Here is a 23,362-nt window from a genome sequence, read left to right as displayed (position 1 = left end):
CTGCTAAAGTGGTCATCTTGCAATCATACCTTGATACAAGGGTGGAGGCAGCTTTTTCCCCTTGTTTTCTTGGTTTGTTGTCAGAAGATCTGTTGTGAAATCTCTCCTGCAACAGCGACATTGTAAAAGAAAGGGTCACGTACATATGGCTTACCCATGAAGAGGGATTATGGTGGGGCTGAGGTGTGGTGGAACTCAGAAATATATCCTCCAATATACAAGCAAAATATCTTGGAAAAAAATATTATTATTTCGGGGTTAAGGCCGTTGGTGCAAACTAACATGATGCGGTCGCGAGCCCCTTGGTCCAGGTCTGTGATGCGTATAGTAAGCAGATGGCAAGAACGCAAAGCTTGAGGCAAGCAGGGAAGGTCATTTGCCGTGAACGTGAGATCTGCTCCCTGAAAGCACAACCAGGTACAGTGGTATCACAGTGTGGGTTATCTCTTGTGCAAATGCACTGTTCCAAGGACAGTGAATAAGGAATGCCAAGATACCATACAAGCATTCTTCAGCAGTGGTTATATGCCTGATTTTGAGAACCACACCGTCTCCGGTGAACCTGTGCTCATTGTAACAGCTCTCTGGTACATGGCCATCACTACTCTGATCAACCATTCCTCCACTCCTAACTTCCTCAATGCCCATGTCATTACTTCGTGTGGGACCCTATCAAATGCTTTCTCCAGATCAACAAACCCCAAAAACAACTTCTTCCTCTTCTCCATGTTCTTGTCCTGCAACTGTCTTACAATAAAAATCGCATCCGTCGTTCCTCTTCCTGGCATAAATCCAAACTGCATTTCATCAATCTTTACCTTCTTCCTTATCCTCTTCTCCAACACCCTTTCCAATACCTTCATTCCATGCCCCCAATAACTTTATTGCTCGATGTGAGCCACAGTACAGAGGGACGAGGGTACTCAGTTCCCAATCCACTGGAATGCGGCCTTCTTTCACCACCAGATTACAGATCTCAGTCATTCTCTTCACACCTCAACTTCCCGCTGACTTTAACATATCTCCCACAACTCCCATCGGCCCTCCTGCTTTTCTACTCTTCATTCCTCTTATGGCTTCCTCGACTTGCTTCTCAGTTATCTTCTCTGCTGGTCGTAAAACTGGGTTGCTCTCAATGTTGCTATCCCATTCATTTTCTACATTCAACAGCCTTTCCATATATCTCTTCCATCTTCCTTTAATTCCATCTGAGTCCACAACTATTTGTCCCACTTCATCCTTTAAACAACTCACCACCGTCACATCACACCTCTCTTTTGCTGTCTGCTTTGCAATCTGAATACCGCTCTCTGACCCTCTTCCAAATAAAAGCATTCTCCGAACATTTTCCTATTGGCCTCCTGCGTCTTTGCTACCTCTTTCTTTGCAGCCTTCTTGGCTACCTTATAACTTTCATACGCTGCCTCTTCTGCTACCATAGCCTTCGCCTTCTGCCACTCTTTGAACTTCTTGCTCCTCTCGTCAATCGTCTTTCCAACTTCGTCACCCCACCACCATGTTTCCGAGTGCCTCGGTGGTCCTTTTGTCCATCCACATACCTCACCAACAACTTCCAACAGACTACCTTTCATTAACATCCAACCACATCATCCTCTACCATACGCAACCTCTCTCTTAATGCCTCCTTCACTGCCATCTCTTTCAACCTCCACACCTTCATCCTCAGTTGGTACTTCACCCGCCGAGCTCTCCTTGCACCTTTCATCCTTATGTCGCAGACAACTAGGCGGTGCTATGAAACAGTCTCTTCTTCCAGGATCACCTTTATATCCCAGAGGTTCCCCCTATCTCGCCTAAGCACCATCAGGTAGTCAAAAATTGTCGTCGACCCACCTGACGTGTATGTAATAAGTATACATGAGATTATATATATATATATATATATATATATATATATATATTATATATATACACCAATTTCATCCTCGAAGAGCATATGCAAGATAATGAAGAATTTTTTTTTACCATAACCATAGATTTGCGTCGCACTGCAAACCATTTAAATGCAATTTCAAACAGATAATTACCTCCACCAACAAAGGTGAATGGAGGTTATGTTTTCACCCCTGTCTGTCTATGAGCAGGATATCTCAAAAAGTTGTTTACAGATTAGGATGAAATTTAGTGGACAGGCGAGGAGTGTGACAAGGACGAAATGATTAGATTTTGGTGAAGATCCGGATCCAGAGACTGGAATTTAAAAAACAGTGATTCTTCACCATTGAGATATAGGGCCAAAAATAGCACGATATCTCAAAAATTTAAAGATGGATCAGGACGAAACTTGGTGGATGAGTTGGGTAGGTGACAAGAACAAGCCGATTCGATTTTGGTTGAGATCTGGATGCAGATCTGGCCTATCAGTAGGAAACAAAATGTAACCTGTTCAGCTATCGGAGGTATGCTCTCTACTGAGTGCCATTACATCAAGCTTGTGTGACCTCGCAGCAGAACCGCCACACTTTTCCACAGAATGGACTCTCACATTTATATGACACTTCTTTCTTGGATGTGAAAGTACTTAAAACTTTTTCACTATTGCTTCATTTCATTCCTGTGCAATTTGTTTTCCCCACAACTTGATGTTCACGAATCACTGAAAAGGTTCAACACCACATGGTTTGCAAGCATTTAATGAATGAAAAAATTAAACGAGAAAAAAAAACTTAGGTAAATAAAGTTTGGATCCAGGTGTACACTGTATTTACACCAGAAGCTTCAGTTACCTGAACTCCTACTTTGACCCCTAATTCATGGAGACCTACCACGTAAAGATCGCAGAGTGCATATGGCTGATGTGAGCGACTTCCAATCTGATGCGTGTACTTCCCTCGAGGCACAAAAGGCAAGATGCAGCATCTGGAGAGGGTGCAGCATGGAAACTCAAAAGTCTGAACCTTTTCTTAAAATAAAAAATTATTCACACTTTCTGCTGCATCTCACACCCACTGAATTTATGGCTGATGTAAGTACCATAGCTTCAGAACAATTTTGTGTATATTGATGTATATCGAATGATACTTCGACACAGGGGAGAGGCCATTTGGACGACAATGCTAGGACTTTATCGCACACCTCTAAAACTTAATCGATTAATTCTATTATCTTCTATGTACTAACCTTGTTTGCACCATTAACTTAATATAACTTAATATCGACCCTCGATCCGATTCCCAGTCTGCCGCGCTGAGGCCTGCAAGCTTTTGGAAGCTTGAAGTTAAGATTGAGCACAAGGAGTAGAGTTCTAGATTGCCACTCTGGCAACTCTAGGGGCTTGCGACTCGAACACTGTTGTTTTCAAAAAGCGTGTGTAAATGTCACACGTTTGCTATCCTAAATGAAGTTTTTACAACATGGCTCCATGGAACAATGGCACAAAGTCAAACACAATGAAATGCAATCAATTCACTGATGACATCAAGGGATTGGGTACAGTGAGGATAAAACAAAAGAAGAAGCAAATCATATAGGTACTTTAACGACAGACTTTATTAATCAAGTACAACACAGGCCACACAACCGATACGCAAGACCAACAGCATCAAACACATGGACCCTCGAACCCAGTGTCAAAAAGGGAAGCAAAGCAAGAAAGCAACATTTGCAGGGAATTCAAATAAAACAGGAGATAAGGAAGGGAATGGGGTTCAGGCTTGTTTGAAGGGGGATGCCGGCAGTTTCTCCCACGCTGGTGTGAGCGACACTTGGCGGTAAGAAAAGAGAATGGACCAGCCATCCCGCTCTGTAATTTCTTTCTTCCTCGACCATTCCCTGTACTCCACGTCCATCATACAACACAGCATTTCCTTCATAGAGATCAAATCCTTCATACAACAGCATGCTGAAGCCACTCACGCCATGAAGCACAGATCATTTTCCATGGTGATGAAAGAATGGCTGCCTTCTTCTCCTTCTCTTTTCTCTCTCCTTCCTTCATCCGGAAATAAAAGGGTTCAATCCTTTCCACAGCTATGGTTGTGCACACCACGATCATTGAAAATGCCACGAGGAGTCAAGTGGATTCAAGTGGAGTGGATACCGGGGAAATGTTGAACAAAAGGACATTAAAAGGAAAAAATAAATACTAGCCAGGAGGCGACGATGGTTTGCGGGCATTATTGAACAATGCCACGATAGGTACAATTGAGTTAGTGGAAGCTTTTGAGGAAGCCCTACCGTAAAAACCTATCTCTTCCGTCAAAATTGACCAAATCAAATCGGATTTTTTATATGTTGTACTTATGGACATTACGCACAGCTTCTAGGAAATGAAGTTGTGAGAAAAAAATCGAGCAAAAAATAAAAATAAATTAAAAGTTCAAGTGGTCGTGGCTCCGCCCACAAGGGGCATGGGACGCCCCTCATCCAAAAAGACACAACTCGACCATGATATTTAGCTTGTGTCCAAGTTTCATCAAGATCGCATCAAATGTCACGGAGCTTTGCTCTGGAGAGAGTCACAAACAGACAGACAGACACACACAGACACAACAAAAATAGTGGTCACTGCTGGCACCCGCGAACCACCAAAAAGGTTCTATTTCTGATCTCACAGCTGACTTGGCATTTCTTCCGTAATACACCTTAAACATCACATATTGTCATCCATGCTTTGTAAACTATTGACACCTCCCCGCACTCTCACAATTGTAACAATATATATATATATATATATATATATATATATATATATATATATATATATATATATGCACACACGTGCAGAACTCCTTCATGAGCCATAGATCAATGTGAAAGAGCAGCTCAGCAAATTATTTAGTACTATATTGAAATTAAGCTTAGTTTATAGTACACTAAGGTATAGTATTGGTGAATGAAATAAAACAGTGGGGTAGGTGTTAATGTCCCATTGCTCTTTTAAATTATAAAGTCATAAATTAAGCTGCATTATTATCAAAGTTGCCATGCCAGAAAACCAACCTGTTTTTTCCAAAATGTCGGTACTCATAAACCGTAAGCGAACGATCAAATGCGAAGAAGAAACCGAACAACTCACGGCAAGCTTCACGGCCACACCTGCAAGGAGAATGGGTCATTTTGTTATCATCTCTCAAAGTTATTCCAGGCTGCCTGGAGACACTTCTTCATATGTGGTGCTGAAGCAATTATCAGCACCACCTTCATCTCCACCTCCTTATTTACCTCAGCAACAATATATTCAGTCCACAAATTCATTCATATAATCTCCTCGAGCTCATCAATGCCTTCATAAAATCGCCTTATGCACACATGGCAAGTTGAAGGCGACAAAAAAACCGGTTTGAAGGAATCGAAAGCGGGTTGTTTAAAAAAAAAAAAAAAAGCCCTTTGTGTGCTGCGGTTGAAGATTTGCGAACGAGATTAAACAAGCTCAAATGAGCTAAGATCCTCGTCCTCTTAATGATGACGTCATAAAAACGAATATGACGTCATTGTGATGTATCGGGTTTGCGATAAATAATTATGTGTGCTAATGCCCGGCTTGATTCCCGCAAGCAAAATTCAAACAGCTTGTCTAGTTTCGGAGATAATGGTATAGGCGATTTCCATTAGCAGCGATATTATGACGTCAACTTTTTTTCTAGGAAGAATTTCCAGACTCGGAGATGGTTACTGCCTGCGCGTGGGCTTTCTGCATATACATGGCAAGTTTCACGAAGATCCGATGAAAACTCTGGGTCGTGAAACAAAAAATGTCAAAAATAGGAATGACGTCATAAAAATTGATATGATGTCATAGTGATGCATCATATGTGCGGTAATTCATCTCTGCTTATGCCCTGTTCGATTCCCGCAAACAGAATTCAAAAAGCTTGCCTAGTTTCGGAGATAATTTTTTAGTCGATTAACATTAGCGGAGATATTTTGACGTCATAACTTTTTCCTTGGAAGAATTTCCAAAATCGGAGATCGTTACTGTCTGCGCAGGGAATTTTTACATATATATGCCAAGTTTCAGGAAGTTTCGATGAAAACTGTAGGCTGTGAAACAAAAAAGTCCACAAGAAGAAGATGAAGAACAACAACGTAAGACTTCGAGATCCTCCACGAGGATCTAAAAAATTTAAACAAATTTTTTGTTTTAATTTTGTTTATCTGTCTAACTTGACACCCAAGTTGTGTTTTTTTTTGTAAATACCAAAGTTGTGTAAATACCACTTGAAATTCAAAGCCCTATAAAAAAATGAAGCAACAGGGAACCATTGCGGCCATAAACAATGCATCACACAAAGGGTTAACCAAACGTGGTAAAAACGCTGTTCGATAAGTTCACTAATCAGTATTGATAAGGAGGTTCCAAGTAAGACAACATACATACATCACATACATCACATACATACATACGTACATAACACACCATTTCTCAAACAAAGAACATTTCTCAAAGTATTATTTAATTTTTTCATTTCCAGTTGTCGCCTGTGATGCGTGACGTCACATTTACTGCAAATAGCCTCCCAAAAATAAAGAGCAGTGTTGCCTGGTTTATATAAACACCAAGTCGTGATAAATGATGATCTTGACAAATCTTGAAAATAAAACTTTGAGAAATGTTTCTTCATTCACAAGCATCAAACCACATCATCCATTTCATTCATGTTATTATTATGGTTTGAATTTGGAACGGTAATTTGTGGACACCCTGTATATTGGTGTGGTTTCCCGCCCGTCGGCGTGCGGGCGACCGCTTCTAGCCAATGGCGGCCGCTCTCGCCCACCGAACGGACAAACCTAGTCACGGCTTTCAGATCAACGCCAAAATCCAGCTACGGGTGTATCTTTAATCACACCGAAAATCAGCCAGCTATTCTGTCCACGCGCGACAGGGTCCGATCACCGAATTGTCGATTTACCTAATTATGCGCGCAGACAGAAATGCCGGGGATTTACACCTCGACCGGACCTGCTTGGAAACGAGCCGCTAAGCAGCTCGCTCCGTTTGAGATTTGCTGAGCGGTGTATATCGCCAAGCCCCGCCGGATCCGATTACTCTATTCGGCTATTAAAAAGCCAGCTATATTAGGAACTTAATTATGGCAGTTCAATGGAGGGAAAGGACACAACGAACGGGTGAACATTTAAACCATGACATTTATTTTACACCCGTAAGCAATCATGCAGTCATGTATACAACCAATGCACGTATGCAATCATGCAGTCATGTATGCACAAATGCACGTATGGGACAAAACACGAGCAAGACGAAGAACTACAACCATCTATTTATTATGTACACACATGCACTTAACAGTTCTACTTAACGGACTTGGCGCCACATCATTCATGCAAAGAAAAACCCCAGAAAAGGCAAGGGGGCAGAACTGGACCTCGTGGGTCTTTATAAGTCACGGAGCTGTGAAGACCGCAGGAGCTCCGAGAGACCACGCTGGTTACCTGTCGCCTTCGTGGCGACTCGCTGGGCGCTCCTCGACGTCCCGTCCACACGGCAGCTGGCATGACCGTGGCTCGGCCCAGGCCTCGTCGTGCGGCCCGGTCGATCGGGCCTAGTCGACAACGCTTCAGAGGAACGAACGGGCCTTTGCTCTTTCAGAGTTGATGCTCTCTTAAGAGCCCGCCCGTTCCTCAGCGTTGTTTGGACTGTCCCGGGGCCCGATCACCTCAGACCGTTATGCCGCTGGTTGGCGACTCCTCTCCGGCCTCTCTCCAGTGACCCACTGTTCGGCACGGCACGGCACGCCACGCTCCTAGCTGCAGTCTTCTCCGCTCTCTCCAGCTCCTCACTGACTGCAGACTCCAGACTCCAGACTGACCCAGCTCCCAATGCGGCTCCACACAACACTGCGCGCTTGGCGTCTCTGCGCGCCCTTATATTGGATCCGTGAGGCAAGGTTTTGATCTCCGATCTATCACGTTTGACCCCCCCTGGCTCCGCCCCTTTTGATCTTTTGATCCGAATTGTCGCGAAACTCGGAGAGAGCGGACGTGGGTGAAATCATCGACCCTCGCCCCAACGAAGGAGTCCCCGCGTCTGGTGGCAGAGATGTTGTTCGTTCAGGACGCTGTTGCTGGTAACAAGATGGTGGCGTTCGTGAAGATGAAGGTGAGGAGATGTTTGTTGTGGCGTAGGTGATGAGGAGATGTCGTGGTGGTCGTTGTGAAGATGGTTGATGAGAGCGATGTTGGTGGTGGAGGTGGTTGTTGTGAAGCGGTTGGTCCAAAATAAAGATAGCAAAAGAAAAACGGCTAACTGAAGATTCACAGCCCTGCACACGAATAATTGCCCGTTAAACATCGGTGGGGAAATCTATCTGCACACAGACTTATCGACATAACTGATCTCTGGGATACATTTATGGTGTCCTGTGAATTTCCACAACCGTAACAATATGAATGGAAACAATCTGAATCAAATCTTACCATTCAAAATACTTGAAAGTATCGACACATCTCACAGTAAGAAGTCGAAGAGCAAATTACGCAACTTGCTAAGTCTGCCTCGAATAAATTAGGAGTCCTGTTCAGATGTCAAAGATTCTTCTCCTCTGAACAGTTGCTCGCTCCATCTATATAAAGGATTGATTCGTCCTTGTATAGAGGACTGCTCTCACATCTGGGGAGGTTCCAGCTCCACATACTTACTGGACAGAATTTAATACAAAGTTATTCGACCTGTCAACTCTACCAATGTGACCTCAAAACTCGACCCGCTCAAATTATGCCACATAGTAGGCTCTCTTTCTCTTTTCTCCAGATATTACTTCGGTTTCTGCTCACAATAACTTGCTGCTTGTGTACCTCCACCATTAGCAAAACCAAGGAACACTCGACAAGCCACTACATCACGATTATTGTTTGGCCATTAAAAATTCATGGGTGGGCCGTTATGATGTTTGTTTCTTCCCCTCCACTGCCAAACTCTGGGAAGACGTGAGAAGGTAAAGAGTTCCAAACACTTACGACCTTCCCCTTTTCAAAAAGCAGATTTTTTTACTTTCTCAAAAACTCTGAGACTAGTCTCTCTTTCCTTACTTTTCTATCAATGCAGTTCTTTTATCAAAGGCTTGGCCTCCATGAGGACTATTTCGTCCGTGACTGAAGCCGTCAACATTAAAAATATATAAAAATAAAATAAATTGGAAAGCAAATAGGCCTACCGATCGATTCGGGGTGAGGACAGATGATAGACGAGAGGAAGTGATGCGTATAGATGAGGATTTAAGGAATTGGTCAGCTGAGCAAAGCTCAATATGTCACCCAGCCAATAGAGTCATACTAGGGCAGTACCTTACATATCGGATAGAGATCGCTACAGATCCGTCACTGTGTATGTGAATCCATGAGAGTGGAATGGAAGCTAAACATTGCGATTTTGAAATTGTTCATACTGTTACGAATTCTGGCCCGCCCGGCGTGCGATCGGCCACATAACTCGAATTGCGGCCGCGTCGCCCACCGGACGGACAATTCAGTCGTGACCCTCCTGGAACTACCGCCAGGAGCCAGTCACGGGTGGGGGTTTAACCTCACCACAACCCAGTCCGCATTCTACCCGCGCGAAATAGGGTGAATCGCCGAATGTTGATATACCTAAATACCCGCGCGGGTAACATACTGAGGGGTTGCACCACGCTGCAGGTTGGCTTCGGACACGAACCGCTTAAGCGGTTTGTTCCGTGCTACAGGGATAGTGCACGCCGAGCGGTGTTATCGCCGACCTCGACGGTTCAGATTCTTCTTTACTCTGGTGTTCAAAACCCACTACTCATTCCACGATGCAAGATGGCACTATCAATGTGGTGAAAGGAGGACGTGATGAACGGAATACGTTGCACACAAGGAGATTTATTATAGCAAGCACATATATACAGTCATGCAATATACATGCGACAAGCAAACAGAAAGCAATACCACCGACTATAATTATTAGTAATTTACAGGCACTTACACAGGTCTACTTAACAGACGGCGCCACCAGTTGCACACAAAAAAACAAAGGAAAACCCCTCCTCATAGGCAAGGGGGTAGACGGGGTTCGTAAACCTTTATGCCGTGGGCCGTGGGTGACCGAATAGGCCTGCAAGACCGTGCTGGTTACCTGCCCCCTCGAGGGGCGACGGTCGGCGAGCCCTCTCCGGCACTCTCCTCTCGTGCACGCCTCAACCCGGGACCACTGCTCGCAACCCTCACGGCTTGGCGCCCAGAGGGAGAGATGAGCCTTCGACGATCCAGAGCCCACTTTGACGATCCAGAGCCCACTTTGACGATCCAGAGCCCACTTTGACGATCCAGAGCCCGACGAGTCCAAACACGACGATCCAGAGCCCGACGAATCCAAACACGACGATCCAGAGCCCGAAGAGTCCAAACACTACGATCCAGAGCCAATGAGTCCAAACACGACGATCCAGAGCCCACTTTGACGATCCAGAGCCCGACGAGTCCAAACACGACGATCCAGAGCCCGACGAGTCCAAACACGACGATCCAGAGCCCGACGAATCCAAACACAACGTCCAGAGCCCAAAGAGTCCAAACACTACGATCCAGAGCCAATGAGTCCAAACACGACGATCCAGGCAGGAGAGAGGAAGAATCCAACACGATGATCCAGGCAGGAGAGAGGAGAGCTCAAACACGACATCCACCAAGAGAGAGAAGCACTCGACACCGACAGAGAGAGAGAGAGAGGAAGAATCCAACACGATGATCCAGGTAGGAGAGAGGAGGAATCCAACGCGATGATCCAGGCAGGAGAGAGGAGGAATCCAACGCGATGATCCAGGCAGGAGAGAGGAGAGCTCAAACATGACGTCCACCAAGAGAGCGAGCCCATGCGCGGTCCGCCCTATATAGCGCGGGGCTCCGCCCCTTCGCTCCACCACCTTTTTGGCTCCGCCTCTCCTCTAGCCCTTTTGAGAAGCTCCTCGAAAAGGGGCGTTCCCTCCTCACGGCCGCCTCACACCCCGTATCCACCAATCGCCAGCGAGCTCTTGCAGCCTCTCCCGTCAGCCCCGGTGTCGCAAAAAAGGCGGGAAAACTCACGCGCCGTTGTCGGCCTTTCACGGGGCCTTCGTTTGAAGTCTTCGGATGGTCCAAAATAACGATAGAACAGAAAAACGGCTATCTCAAAGAGTCGCAGCCCGATGAATCACATGAATTCCCTTTAAACAACGGTGGGGAACTATCTGCACATAAACTTAGCATATTGTACTTCGCGTACTTAGCGTATAGTGTATTGCGAATTTCCACAGCCGTAACAATACTTTCACAAATCTAATACGGGTTTTAACAAAACTAAAATGGGTCCATGGGTTTAAAGGAAGAAAACGGGTCAAACCCGCAAAATATGGGTCACTTGCTATGTAAGCTTACGCACACCTCTTCATTTATTTCAGAACCACATGTATAAGCATTTTTTCATCCCGACATCTCCTTCATGCATATCTCCTCCTCTATCTTAGAACTGTCCAAACTCAACATCAACAATTTCTCCATCCCAGCATCTACTCTGCCTATCACTCCATTATTGATGATGGAGGAGGAGATTGGGACCATACTCTGTGCAGAGTGTTGGTGCTGCTTAAGCAATCTCCTTGGCTATTGGACACTGGACAGGTCACCACTCCGCCACAGGATACCAGCATGCTGGCACTCATTTTGCCGACCTCGGAAGGATAACAGGATGAGTTAACCCCACCTGGTATTAATTCAACAGCTGAGTGGGATTTGAACTCAGGATCTTAGGATCCCAAGCCCACCACCCTAACCATGTAACCAACACCAGGCATATTTCATCTCCTCTATTTCATCACCTCCTCTATTCTATTTCATGATGGAGATGATGGAAATCTCTATTTCATCACCATCTTCATCAACACTTCCTCCATCCTAGTGTGTCCATCTCCAGATTCATACTGTTCCCTCTTTTGGTATGTGAAATGTTCTGATGGCCAGGCATATCATACAATATGGTGAATAGGTATCTTTTCACCTGGTGATTAGACGTGCATCAAAGCACATTTTGTGAAGAAGCAGGTTCTCCGTCAGTGCAGATCTTGGATTCACTCTACCACAAAACACGAGCCACAGGTTTCAACAACAACTTCTACAAAAAATCAAAACAAATTGCTCCGCAAATGGAAATGACACTGTCAAGCATCTGTAAAAGCAAGTCCAGTTGCTCACTCTTCGATAGTGATGCAAGTAAAGCTTATCTCAGCTTATTATTCACAAATTGGTGCACATCTCTGGATGGTTAAAAGAGGGCTTGTGGAATGAAAAAACAAAGACTAATAAAGAAGAATCCTTCCAAGTTTGTACACTGCCGTCCACTCGTGAAATGTACCACATAGCAGCAAGATAGCACGGTAGATAAATAGTGTTCTTGTCATAAGGTTGATTGATCCGCCATTTAATTCTCAATCTATCTGTTTATGAACTGCCATTCTAGTGAAGGACAGATTATCTGCCTTTTAATATGACCAGAGTGGTGTCAAAGCAACCCAATGCTCGCCTGTTTATACATTTATCGTTTTTCGTTTTTAAAAGACTAGTCTAATAATATTTTTTATAAAGCATTGCAGTGAAGTCTGATCCAAATAATTTTAAAGCAACATATGTATTTGTATATTGTAATCAGTAAAAAAGTGTGGTCAATAAAAACATTAGAAAGGAAATAACTTGCACCAAAAACTTTAACATTTTCACGCTGACGCTTACGCCGAGGGTATCGCTATAGCTCTCTGTTCTTCGAACAGGCAAGCTAAAGATGACACATGTTGAACTTGCGAAGTTTTTTGAGCAAACTGCTCAATCTTTCTTATATTAATGTACAATGCTGTAGGACCCCGCTATTCGTGGGGGATACGTTCATGAAAAATATCGCGAATGTCAGGGTCCGTGAATGTCAGGACCTTGTTTGTTTGTTTTTTACATGGTCTGTGCTCATGGAAGAGTGATTACACAGAACAAATCAGAACACAACATAACAAAGGGAACAGCATGAGAAGGGGTAAAAAACCAACAGTAGGATGGAGGGAGAAAGAAGATGGAGATGAACAAACAAGGGATGCAGGTAACAATGAGGGGTAAGGGAGATCACAAAGGGTGAACAATATGGATGCATTAGCAAAATTGTGTTTCACCAGTTTGTGATTTTGTCAATGTCTGAGAAGAGGGAAGAGGCAGCTGCCTGTCTGTCAGAAGGATGAGAGATGTCATGGCAGGGACTGTAATCCTCAGCAAAGAGTTAAAGAGGCTTTTTTCAGAGTCAGTGAGATCATTGATGAAGATTAGGAATAATATGTGGCCAAAGATACTGCCTTGGGGTACTCCAGCCTCGACAAGGAGAGGAGATGAAGGGGTTCTGTTGAGAGCCGCATGTTAGCTACGAGAGTGGAGGAAGTCAGAAATCCAAGAGCGAAGTTGGTCTTGGATTTCAGAGGCAGGCAGTTTGGAGAGCAAGGCAGGATGCCAGACTGTACCAAAAGCTCGAGATATGTCCAGAGAGACAGCCCTGATCACATGTTTGATATTGAGGGCCTCCACCATTGTTGGGAGAGTAGAAGCAGCATGTCCAAGGTAGAGTGACCAGGTCTGAATCTGAATTTATGATCTGAGATGAGGCTGGTGGAGAAAAGGATTGATGTCATGTCATCTGTGATGATGTATTCCATGACATTGCTGATGATAGGAAGTACAGTAGGCTAATCGGGCTGTAATTAAGGGGATCTGTTTTGGCTGTCATGTTGGCTTTACCAAAACAGGTGAAGATAATTTTGATATGTGGTGTTGGCTGATTTCCAATTTTCCAGGTGGATATAGACCAGTCCTGAAGTGCAAAACTATTTTTTTTGCCTTCCTAGCATTGTTTATCCTCTATCCATTTAAATTACAAGTATTTCCAAGGAATTAAGGCACAGGAGGAGACCATTCGGCCCATCATGCCTATGCCACACCAATACCAGATTTAATCAATCCCTTTTTGGCTGCTACACTGGTAATCCTTCCGCCGACATCAGAAGGATGACAGGCTGAGTCAACGCCCTGGTATTAATTCAGCAGCCAACGGGGCTTGAACTCAGGACCCTAGGATCCCAAGCCACCACCCTAACCACTAAGCCAACACCAGGTTTAAATGTTGAGCATCAAGCAAGGAAGCAGCACGTACCATTTTTTTTAAGTCTTTGTTATGACTCAGCTGGGGTTGACTTGTATGAGAATATGTACTGACACTTTGTAGACAAATAATAAAGGTTACAGAATAATTCTAAGGGGATTGAAGATCAATATTCTAAAAATGTCGTGTGAAACATACATGGGATGTGCAGGGAGATGGATTGAGGGGAAAAAAAAAAACATTCTCTGCATTCCAGCTAGAAATTCAGGTTTGAAAGTCACCATCAAAATGGTAGATTTCAATGGCCAATTTTTTATTTTAAAAAATGACAATGTCCTCTTCAAGTGAATCAATTTTGTCACCCACTTTTAGATTGTGGTGGTGTTTGGCACTTTTCCTGCAGAGAGAATGCTCCCACACATCCAATAACTTGTTGAATATAGAACAGACTAAGAAGTGTGCTGGTTCTGCAGAACAGTATTTGAGGATCCAGACACTGATGCCACCTGGTCCTGCTGCAGAGGCAATGCAGAGGCTGGCAAGGAACTTTGCAGTTTTCCCAGCTGTGAATAACTCAGCGTGATGGAAGAAAGGGGGTGGCAAGATGGAATTTCAGATGACTGGACAGATGGCCTGGGCTATTTAAGATGGCTACAGCTTAAAGTCAGTCCAGACCACAGCTTACCTTCAACATCTTGCTTATAAATATGAAGATGGAAAGTTGAGAAGAGTTCTAAAAACAAAGCTGTTATCAAGGCAGGAAAAAAAATCATTCATGGAAAATAATATCCTTAATCTACCTTCATAATCCATAAAAAGAAAATGTAACTAAAATGTGGATTTGTAACTCTTTCTGATGCATACCTGGTGTCATGAAGGACCCTCTGTCTTGTTGGTAGACCATGTGGTCCAATCTCCTTTTTGTTCTGCTCAGGGTTGCTGATAACCGCTCTGTGGTGGTCGATGTTTTGTCAAACCATGAGAACATATGTGCACCGCATTATATTTTTGAACCAGGTAATAATGAAAACACTCTCTTATAGGGTGGACAATTAACCAAAAAGAAATGCAACCCTAATCCCCTTAAAAATAGGCATTAAAATGATAACTGTCTCATATTATTGTATTCTGCCTTTGCACACATTTCTGCGAACGTTCAAGTAGTTTTGTGATGCCGTCATCATAACTGTATATCATAACTGTATATCTATCCATCCATCCATTGGGACCATACTCTGTGCAGAGCGTTGGTGCTGCCCAAGCAGTCTCCTTCACTATTGGACACGATCCTGGATGGGTCGCCACTCGGACACAGATAACGGTACATCCTGCTGACTTAACCAGCGCTTCACAGCAGTTTTGACAAAATCGGAAGGAAAATGTTCTCCACAAAGATGTTCCTTAAGTTTAGGGAAGTGATGAAAATCTGACAGAGGCAAGTCAGGCCTGATGATCCTTTGTGGTGGTACTCCATCGACCATCGCTCTTACTCTCAGGATCATGATAATGCATCCGCTTCATGTGTCACATCACTGGCAACGTCGTCAATGCCCTCTGCCATCGGAACTAACGTAGCACTGAGACATTTTAAGTCAGAATCACGAAAATTTGCACTCCAGTGATGGGAAGAACTAAGGTATGGATTGTGCTTTGTTTCATTCAAATATGTTTACCTGTTTTGGAGAAAAATAATAAAAGGCATTACTTTTCAACATGACCTCGTATTTTGCATCAAGTGAAAACACTTCAGGGTAGCCAGCACAATGCGCTTCTCCTGGGTGAATTAATTTAATGATTCATGGGTCTTCAGGAAGCAACTTTCATAATCCTTTTTATCCTGACCACTCAAGGATCCCCCAGTTGCACAATTAAAAAAATCATTAGCAGATCATAAAGGGCTTCTCTTAAACTTTATTTTTATGACCAGGAAGAAGTCACAGTGAGGAAGATATGACTTGCTGGGTGGTAAAAAACAAAAAAAAAAAATTAGTAAGGTCGGTGGTAAAAGGAAGTGGGGCTTGGTTAGAGACTGGCGCAAAGACATTGTGGTGTTTGCCAGGGATTTGTCATGTTTCAGGGCCCATTGAGTGGATGCCCATTCGCCTCAGTAATCTTGTTCTACTACATTCTGTAAAAATGAAAAAACATCAATGTTGAATACTTTGTTCACAACTAATGAATCCTGGAGTGTTCCTCATGGCAGCTCAACATCATCAAAAAGGTGATCATCAAAATTGTTTTCAGATGCAATTAACGATGGGAGAGTGCAGAATCTCAACAAACACAATGTTACGCATCTCCGTCAGAATCTTTCTAATTTCAAAAATGACTTTAATTGTACAGTACTCACTCTTTCCTCATGAGCAAAGGTCGGGATGAAACCCAAAACATAGCACACAATCTAATTGGCCAAATTTACATCATTCAAAAGAGATGATGCGATATGGTTACATGTATTGTGTCGTCTCATCCGAACACACACAATACTATCTTGTGGTGATAATGTGGATAATGTCATCACATCAAAATCAGTTCAGGAAACATTAATCAGAAATCTCATTTTGACTTTAAGTCACACTTCAAATCTCAGCCTCGAGCACAACCTCAAGAAGCGTTTCCCGCATCTGAGGGATTGAACGTTAGATCATAGTGGCATGAAACAAAATAGAAACAAGATAAATGGTGTTGCCTTTGGTCTGAAAACCATCGGGATGGACAAATCAAACAGGGAGGGTGAGTGTGCAGTATATGTATACTGTGGTGTAAAATATCACCTGGACAGCTGATCCATCATTATCTGCTCCATGACTGCAGCTTTCATCTTCTCGGTAACTGCACTGTCCTGGTAAGCACACACCAAGCAGCACTTGCAATCAAAACTTACTCCTAATCAAGTCGTTATTATATGATTATGAGTCTTTAATGGCCACAATTATTCGCACCTCACAGGGTTGGCCATGCCGGGGAATGATTTTGACTGAAGCCTTTCATGAACGAGTTGGCCCTGCCTCATGTTTGACTATGTAGGTTAGAGAAGAAATTTGTTCATGATGCTGGCACTAGCTCACCTACTCTTCATGAAAAGCACCGTGGGATATTTAACATCCACCAACTAATGCCGGCAGATGGGACGCCCTGTTTAATGTCAATCTGAGGGACGGCAAACACATTGAGGAATCATGCTGCCTGTGAAACACACAGACAGTGCATCCTGCCATCCTTCAGGCCATCCTGCCAACCCAAGTCACAATTATTATCGCCAAATATAATCAGAATCTGATACATAAAACCAAGCATCTCTATGAGTGGATAATCATCTTTACTCATCGAAGAACAAGGATATAACAGCAAACAGAAAAGTCATCCGCTCCATCATCCTGTAACCTTCTGAATGAATGTGTTTTGTATCTCAAGAGAATGGATTGCTTAATATGTACAAATAAATACAAAGAAGATCGAACTGGGAAGAGGCTATCAGACTCATCATGCCCGTGCATTTCTGCCAATACTCATGTATCCCTCTATCCACAATACTTCTAAGTATGTATCTCATTCCAGTTTAAACATATCTACCGCTTCTGTTGCCGCTACGTATCTAAGGAGACAATTCCATGCTTTCACTACTCTCTGAGTGAGACCCTTACCTTAATGTCACAACAACTCTCATCTTCTTCATTCACAAGCTGTATGGGTGGTGGTTTTGATCTATGATCCCTGGTCCTATCACTGACTATTCTATTGAAAACCTTATCTGCACTTATTTGGTGTATACCATTCATTATCTTAAACATATCTATCAGATCCCATCTATTGTAATAACCTCTTTTGTAATGTGTAAAGTCCCATGTCCTACAACCGCTCCTCAGACCTGAATCTAAGTAGCCCTGGATTTAACCTCATTAAAATGAACCCTCTCTATGCCTTATGACAGCTATGTCATTCCTCCTATGTGGTGACCAAAACTGAAGACAATATTCCAGATGAGGTTTCCCTAAATTCCTATACAGTGTTAACACTACCTCCTTTGATTTCTAATTTATCTCTCTACAAATACAACCAATAACTCTGTTAGTTTTACCTATAGCTGCCTGACACTGCCCTGTCTACTAACCACCCCTCCCCTCCACCCCCCCATATAAATTACCACCCCCAGATCCTTCTCCTATGTACCATGCTCCAACTTTGTCCCAATGCATCATGCAATCCCTAATTTCATCCTTCTGACCCATCCTCTGCACATTACGCTTCCTTATGTTAACTCTATTCAGGCTGGGATGTGGGTCAATATGACCCCCCATCCCCCGTAGAAATGTCACGATTTATCTGTAATGCCCACAAATAGTCAAATACTGTTTTGTGACTTTTTCCTGTGAAATCTTGCGTACCATAATGATAGTCTGTTTCAAGATGGTGACAATAGCTTGCCTACTCCAACCCAGTATAATAATCTTTTGATACCAAATTTATGCAAAGAAAACTTGAAAATATGCATCAAATTAGCATACTTGCTTAATTAATAATCAGATAATTTTTTTAAAATTTACATTTTATCACTAATTTAATGATATATTCATATTGGTAAGAAGATGTCACCATTCACAGCCACTCTTTGATGCTTCCTATCAGTCATCACAAAGCCAGTTTCCAATCGAGTTTGCTATTCTACCAGACACTCTGCAAGCCCTCTCCTGAAACCAACAAGCTCCTATGTGGCACCTCATTAAATGCTTTTTGAAAATCTAGGTATACTATGTTCACTGCACTTCCCTCATACACCCAATCAGAAACTGCCTCATAGAACTCCATTAAATTTGTTAAGATTATATTTTTGGTCCACAGACCCTTTTTATCAGCTTTTTGCAAAGTGGCATCAATGACATCCTTCACTCATGGCTGGCTGACTTCCTCCTTGCAGCTCAATGCACCTCGTTGTCCATGACGGCTTGTCTATCGATCATCTTTCACCTTTTTGGTACAAACACAGGATGCCATCCTTGTCTTCATTTGAGTGCATCTCCAAAACCAGAGTACGTTTGGACATGCTCATTATACCAAGTCTCAACCGTGTGCCCATCTCTACACTCATTCATCTCTCTCATTCCACCAAGATCCAGACATCATGAGCTTTGACTTCCGATCAATCATTATACTAGTCATAGAACGCAATCTCTCACTCCAACCCTGCCTTGCTGTTCTGTCCAAGTCATCACTGCGACATATTGTATTGACCTGATATCCCCTCAATGTTTGTTAATAATCTCTTGTACTAATCATCAAATGATATTCATGAACTCTTACGATAATCATACATAGGCTCGTGGGTACTTTGGCTCGACAGGAAGATTTGTTGACAACTAAAGCAAATATGAGAATTTTGCAAACCATTTAACCCAGGATTATAGTTGTTATTTTTTTAGGTCCTCGTGGAGGATCTCTAAGTCTTACTCACGTTGTTGTTCTTCATCTTCTTCTTGTGGACTTTTTTGTTTCACAGCCTACAGTTTTCATCGAAACTTCCTGAAACTTGGCATATATATGTAAAAAATACCCTGCGCAGACAGTAACCATCTCTGATTTTGGAAATTCCTCCTAGAAAAAAAGTTATGACGTCAAAATATCTCCGCTAATGGAAATCACCGAAAAAAAAAACAAACCGAAACTAGGCAAGCTTTTTGAATTCTGTTTGCAGGGATTGAACAGGGCATTAGCAGAGATGAATTACCGCACATTTGATACATCACTATGACATCATATCAATTTCTATGACGTCATTCCTATTTTTTGACATTTTTTGTTTCACAACCTAGAGTTTTCATCGGATCTTCGTGAAACTTGCCATGTATATGCAGAAAGCCCACGCGCAGACAGTAACCATCTCCGATTTTGGAAATTCTTCCAAGAAAAAAGTTGACGTCATAATATCGCCGCTAATGGAAATCGCCGACACCATTATCTCTGAAACTAGGCAAGCTGTTTGAATTTTGTTTGCGGGAATAAAGCCGGGCATTAGCACAGATAATTTATCGCAAACCTGATACATCACAATGACGTCATATTCGTTTTTATGACGTCATCATTAAGAGGACGAGGATCTGAGCTCATTTGAGCTTGTTCAGGTAAATGTCAGGTAAAACAAACAAACCAAAAAACAACTCCATTAATATCTTACTGCTTCTGCTTTGCGCTGGCTGAGTGGTGTGAGAGGTGAAATTGTTGCATATGTGAAGAGTAACTGCAGCTGCTTCTGCAGGAGTCCCAGATGCTCAGGATCAGTAGTAGAGAACTGTGGGAAACATTGCACATAGCCACAGCCATCGTTTGTTTTGAATCATTAATTTAATTCACAACCTCTGCATTGCTTTTATGCATTGCATACCATCATTGTATACCCTTTGGTGGTGAATGGTATCTGGAGAATGGTAACTGTAACTGAATACCAGCAGCTGTTTGTGCTTGTGGATATGTAGAATTACTGTTTTTGAAATAGTACTGGATAGTCATGTTTATTCGTCTCGAATCTTCATCTTCAAATTGGTGCATGTACTTAAGATTTTGGAATAAAATACAGTGAAGTGTACACGTGGCTCTATTTTAACTCGAATTAAGTTTGATTGTCTTAAATACAGCTTGAGCAAAAAAAAAAAGCAGAAAATGAAAAATGGGTGTGAATCCATGGTGAGACAGCTGCTACATACACTGACATGGCTTGCATATACTGCACATATACAGATTTTTATTTAATTAAAACGGTCAAAAAAAAAAAAACCTCAAAAAGTACATTGATAAGTAAATAAATACCTATAGTTTGAAAAAATACCTTTGCCAACAAGACTAATAACATAAGAAAAGGTCTCGCCCAATATCATTTCCTCTGGCCAGTGGATATAATAAACAATGGGTCATGGCTTATAATAAGATTTGGAAATGGCTAACCTTCAATACAGGAAGATCACATGCAATCAACTGTCATTGCTGAATATGAAAGGTTTTCTCACCTTTCAGCAGGGAAAATGAAGATCTGTGTTGGAAAAACAATAAACTGTACAAACAACGACGCCTTTTAAACTCGAAACAAGCCCAATGGGATTGCCAACCAGGTTTACACACCTTGTGATTATAGCAGCAACATACAAGTAATTGTATATAACTCCAGTGTACATATTCCCTTGTTGATGCAATAGACAAGTTATCTTTCAGGTTCAGGTGTAAACCTGTTATCAACACCAAAATTTTCTTGGAGGACCTGGCAATTCCCAAACCTTCTTCCATGATTCACAATTATCCCTACCTGTGGCTCCTGATACATAAAACTCCTTCTTGATGACGTCTCACCTCATGTATAACAGTATAACTGTATAAAGCACCATGTCCACGTATGCTCAGGGGGAATGGAAAAGTGATAAAATTGCTATTTATAACAGGAGAGAAGGTGAAGGAAGGAAAGGAAGAATTTATATCAGAGAAAAGGGAAGATACAGCAAAGTTGGGAAAGTATATCCTCACTATAATTCATGGACCGGTGTTTGTGTGTACGTTTGTTTGTTTGTGTGTACGTTTGTTTGTTTGTTTGTTTGTTTGTTTGTCATGCTACTCCTACAGTTCTGACCCAATTACATCCAGACTTGCTACAAAGGATCAGCATGATCCCAATTAATGTTTTTTCACAGACTATTGTTGTTGGGTCTATTGTGCCTGAGGAAGCCAGCAATGAAGCTGGTGAAACGTTATCTGAGGTCGGGTCTGCTCTTGCTTTTCTGCTCAAATTAGTGGAGTCAATCTAGATTTTACAATAAATATATGTTGTAATGGTCATCGGAACTCCGAAACACCAGCGCATCTTTAAAAAAAAAAAAAAAATATATATATATATATATATATATATATATATATATATATATATATATATATATATATATATATATATATATATATATATATATATATATATATATATATATATATATATATATACTAGACGACCCGTGAACCCATTGGGTTCCCCTTGTGACAGCGGATGATGAAAAAAAACAAAAAGACAAAATTTTAATATTATTTCGTGGTCAAACTTTAACTTGAAGAAAATTTGAGCATTTACCTCAGGAGTCATCATTCGGCCAACCAGTTTCTTGAGGTATATCAACACATTCTCCATGACTTGTCCTTGTGCTTTATGGATCGTTATACCAAAACTTGACTGAAGTGGGAATTGATTTTTTAATAATTTTTTTTCGTTGTCCGATTTGAACGAAACTCCATACTGCATACCACAGGCAAATGGTGAGTAAAGTGGGCTGAAAATTTTTGCGCTATCGTGTCCTGTTTTGGCTGTATTTCGGGAACATACATACATACATATATATATATATATGTATATACATACATTCATCGATGGGACCATACTCTGTGCAGAGCGTTGATGCTGCTTAAGCAGTCTCCTTGGCTATTGGACACAATCCTGGACGGGTCGCCACGACGACACAGGATACCAGCAAGCTGGCACTCATTTTGCCGACCTCGGAAGGATGACAGGCAGAGTCAACCCCACCTGGTATTAATTCAACAGCAGAGGGGGATTTGAACTCAGGAGACCAGGATCCCAAGCCCACCACCCTAACAATTAAGCCAACACCAGGCATATATATATATATATATATATATATATATATATATATATATATATATATATATATATATATATATATATATATATATCTTCTTCTTTCGGCTGCTCCCATTAGGGGTCGCCAGAGCAGATCATCCGTATGATCCGCATCGTGATTTGGCACGTTTTACACAGGATGCCCTTCCTGACACAACCCTGGTCACCTCTTACGACACAGGGATATGGTACACCTATTTTAACCAGGGTATACTCAGGCCCAGTACACTGGTACTCATTTCGCCGACCTCGGAAGGATGACAGGCTGAGTCAACCCCCTGGTGTATTAATTCAGTGGCCCAACGGGGCTTGAACTCAGGACCTTTTGGATCCCAAGCCGCTGCCCTAACCACTGCGCCAACACACCAGGCTTACATATATATATATATATATATGTATATATATATATATATATATATATATATATATATATATATATATATATATATATATATATATTGGTACGGCTGTGGAAATTCGCATTACACCATAAAGGGCCCTCAGGTGAGATATCTTCAGAGGTACAGGTGTAGTTTGCCCAAACCCGTTGTATAGAGGGAATTTATGTGATCCATTCGGGCTGCGATCCTCCAGTTAGCCAT

At 42.2% G+C, this 23,362-nt stretch overlaps 1 protein-coding gene across 2 annotated transcripts in view; it reads right to left on the bottom strand.

The window, feature by feature from the left end:
• Window positions 1-23,362, bottom strand: part of CAPS2 (calcyphosine 2) — an 86,276-nt gene that overhangs the window by 27,872 nt on the left and 35,042 nt on the right. The window contains exons 6-13 of one of the 2 annotated variants that reach the window (XM_085873363.1): window positions 20,271-20,384; window positions 16,876-16,943; window positions 14,966-15,052; window positions 11,975-12,049; window positions 4,963-5,058; window positions 2,787-2,880; window positions 283-401; window positions 30-106 (exon numbers count right to left, since the gene is read on the bottom strand). In XM_085873363.1, the coding sequence (XP_085729489.1) occupies window positions 30-106; window positions 283-401; window positions 2,787-2,880; window positions 4,963-5,058; window positions 11,975-12,049; window positions 14,966-15,052; window positions 16,876-16,943; window positions 20,271-20,384 (730 nt within the window). The remainder of the gene's footprint in view (window positions 1-29; window positions 107-282; window positions 402-2,786; window positions 2,881-4,962; window positions 5,059-11,974; window positions 12,050-14,965; window positions 15,053-16,875; window positions 16,944-20,270; window positions 20,385-23,362) is intronic. The other variant, XM_085873364.1, reaches the window with a different exon arrangement.

This window comes from Eptatretus burgeri, chromosome 3 (genome assembly GCF_056783735.1).
Source record: "Eptatretus burgeri isolate ZD-2024b chromosome 3, Ebu_testis_v1, whole genome shotgun sequence".
Taxonomy (NCBI): Eukaryota; Metazoa; Chordata; class Myxini; order Myxiniformes; family Myxinidae; genus Eptatretus; species Eptatretus burgeri.
The sequence above is the reverse complement of the archived record's forward strand: the minus strand, read 5'-3'. Positions and strand labels throughout refer to the sequence as shown.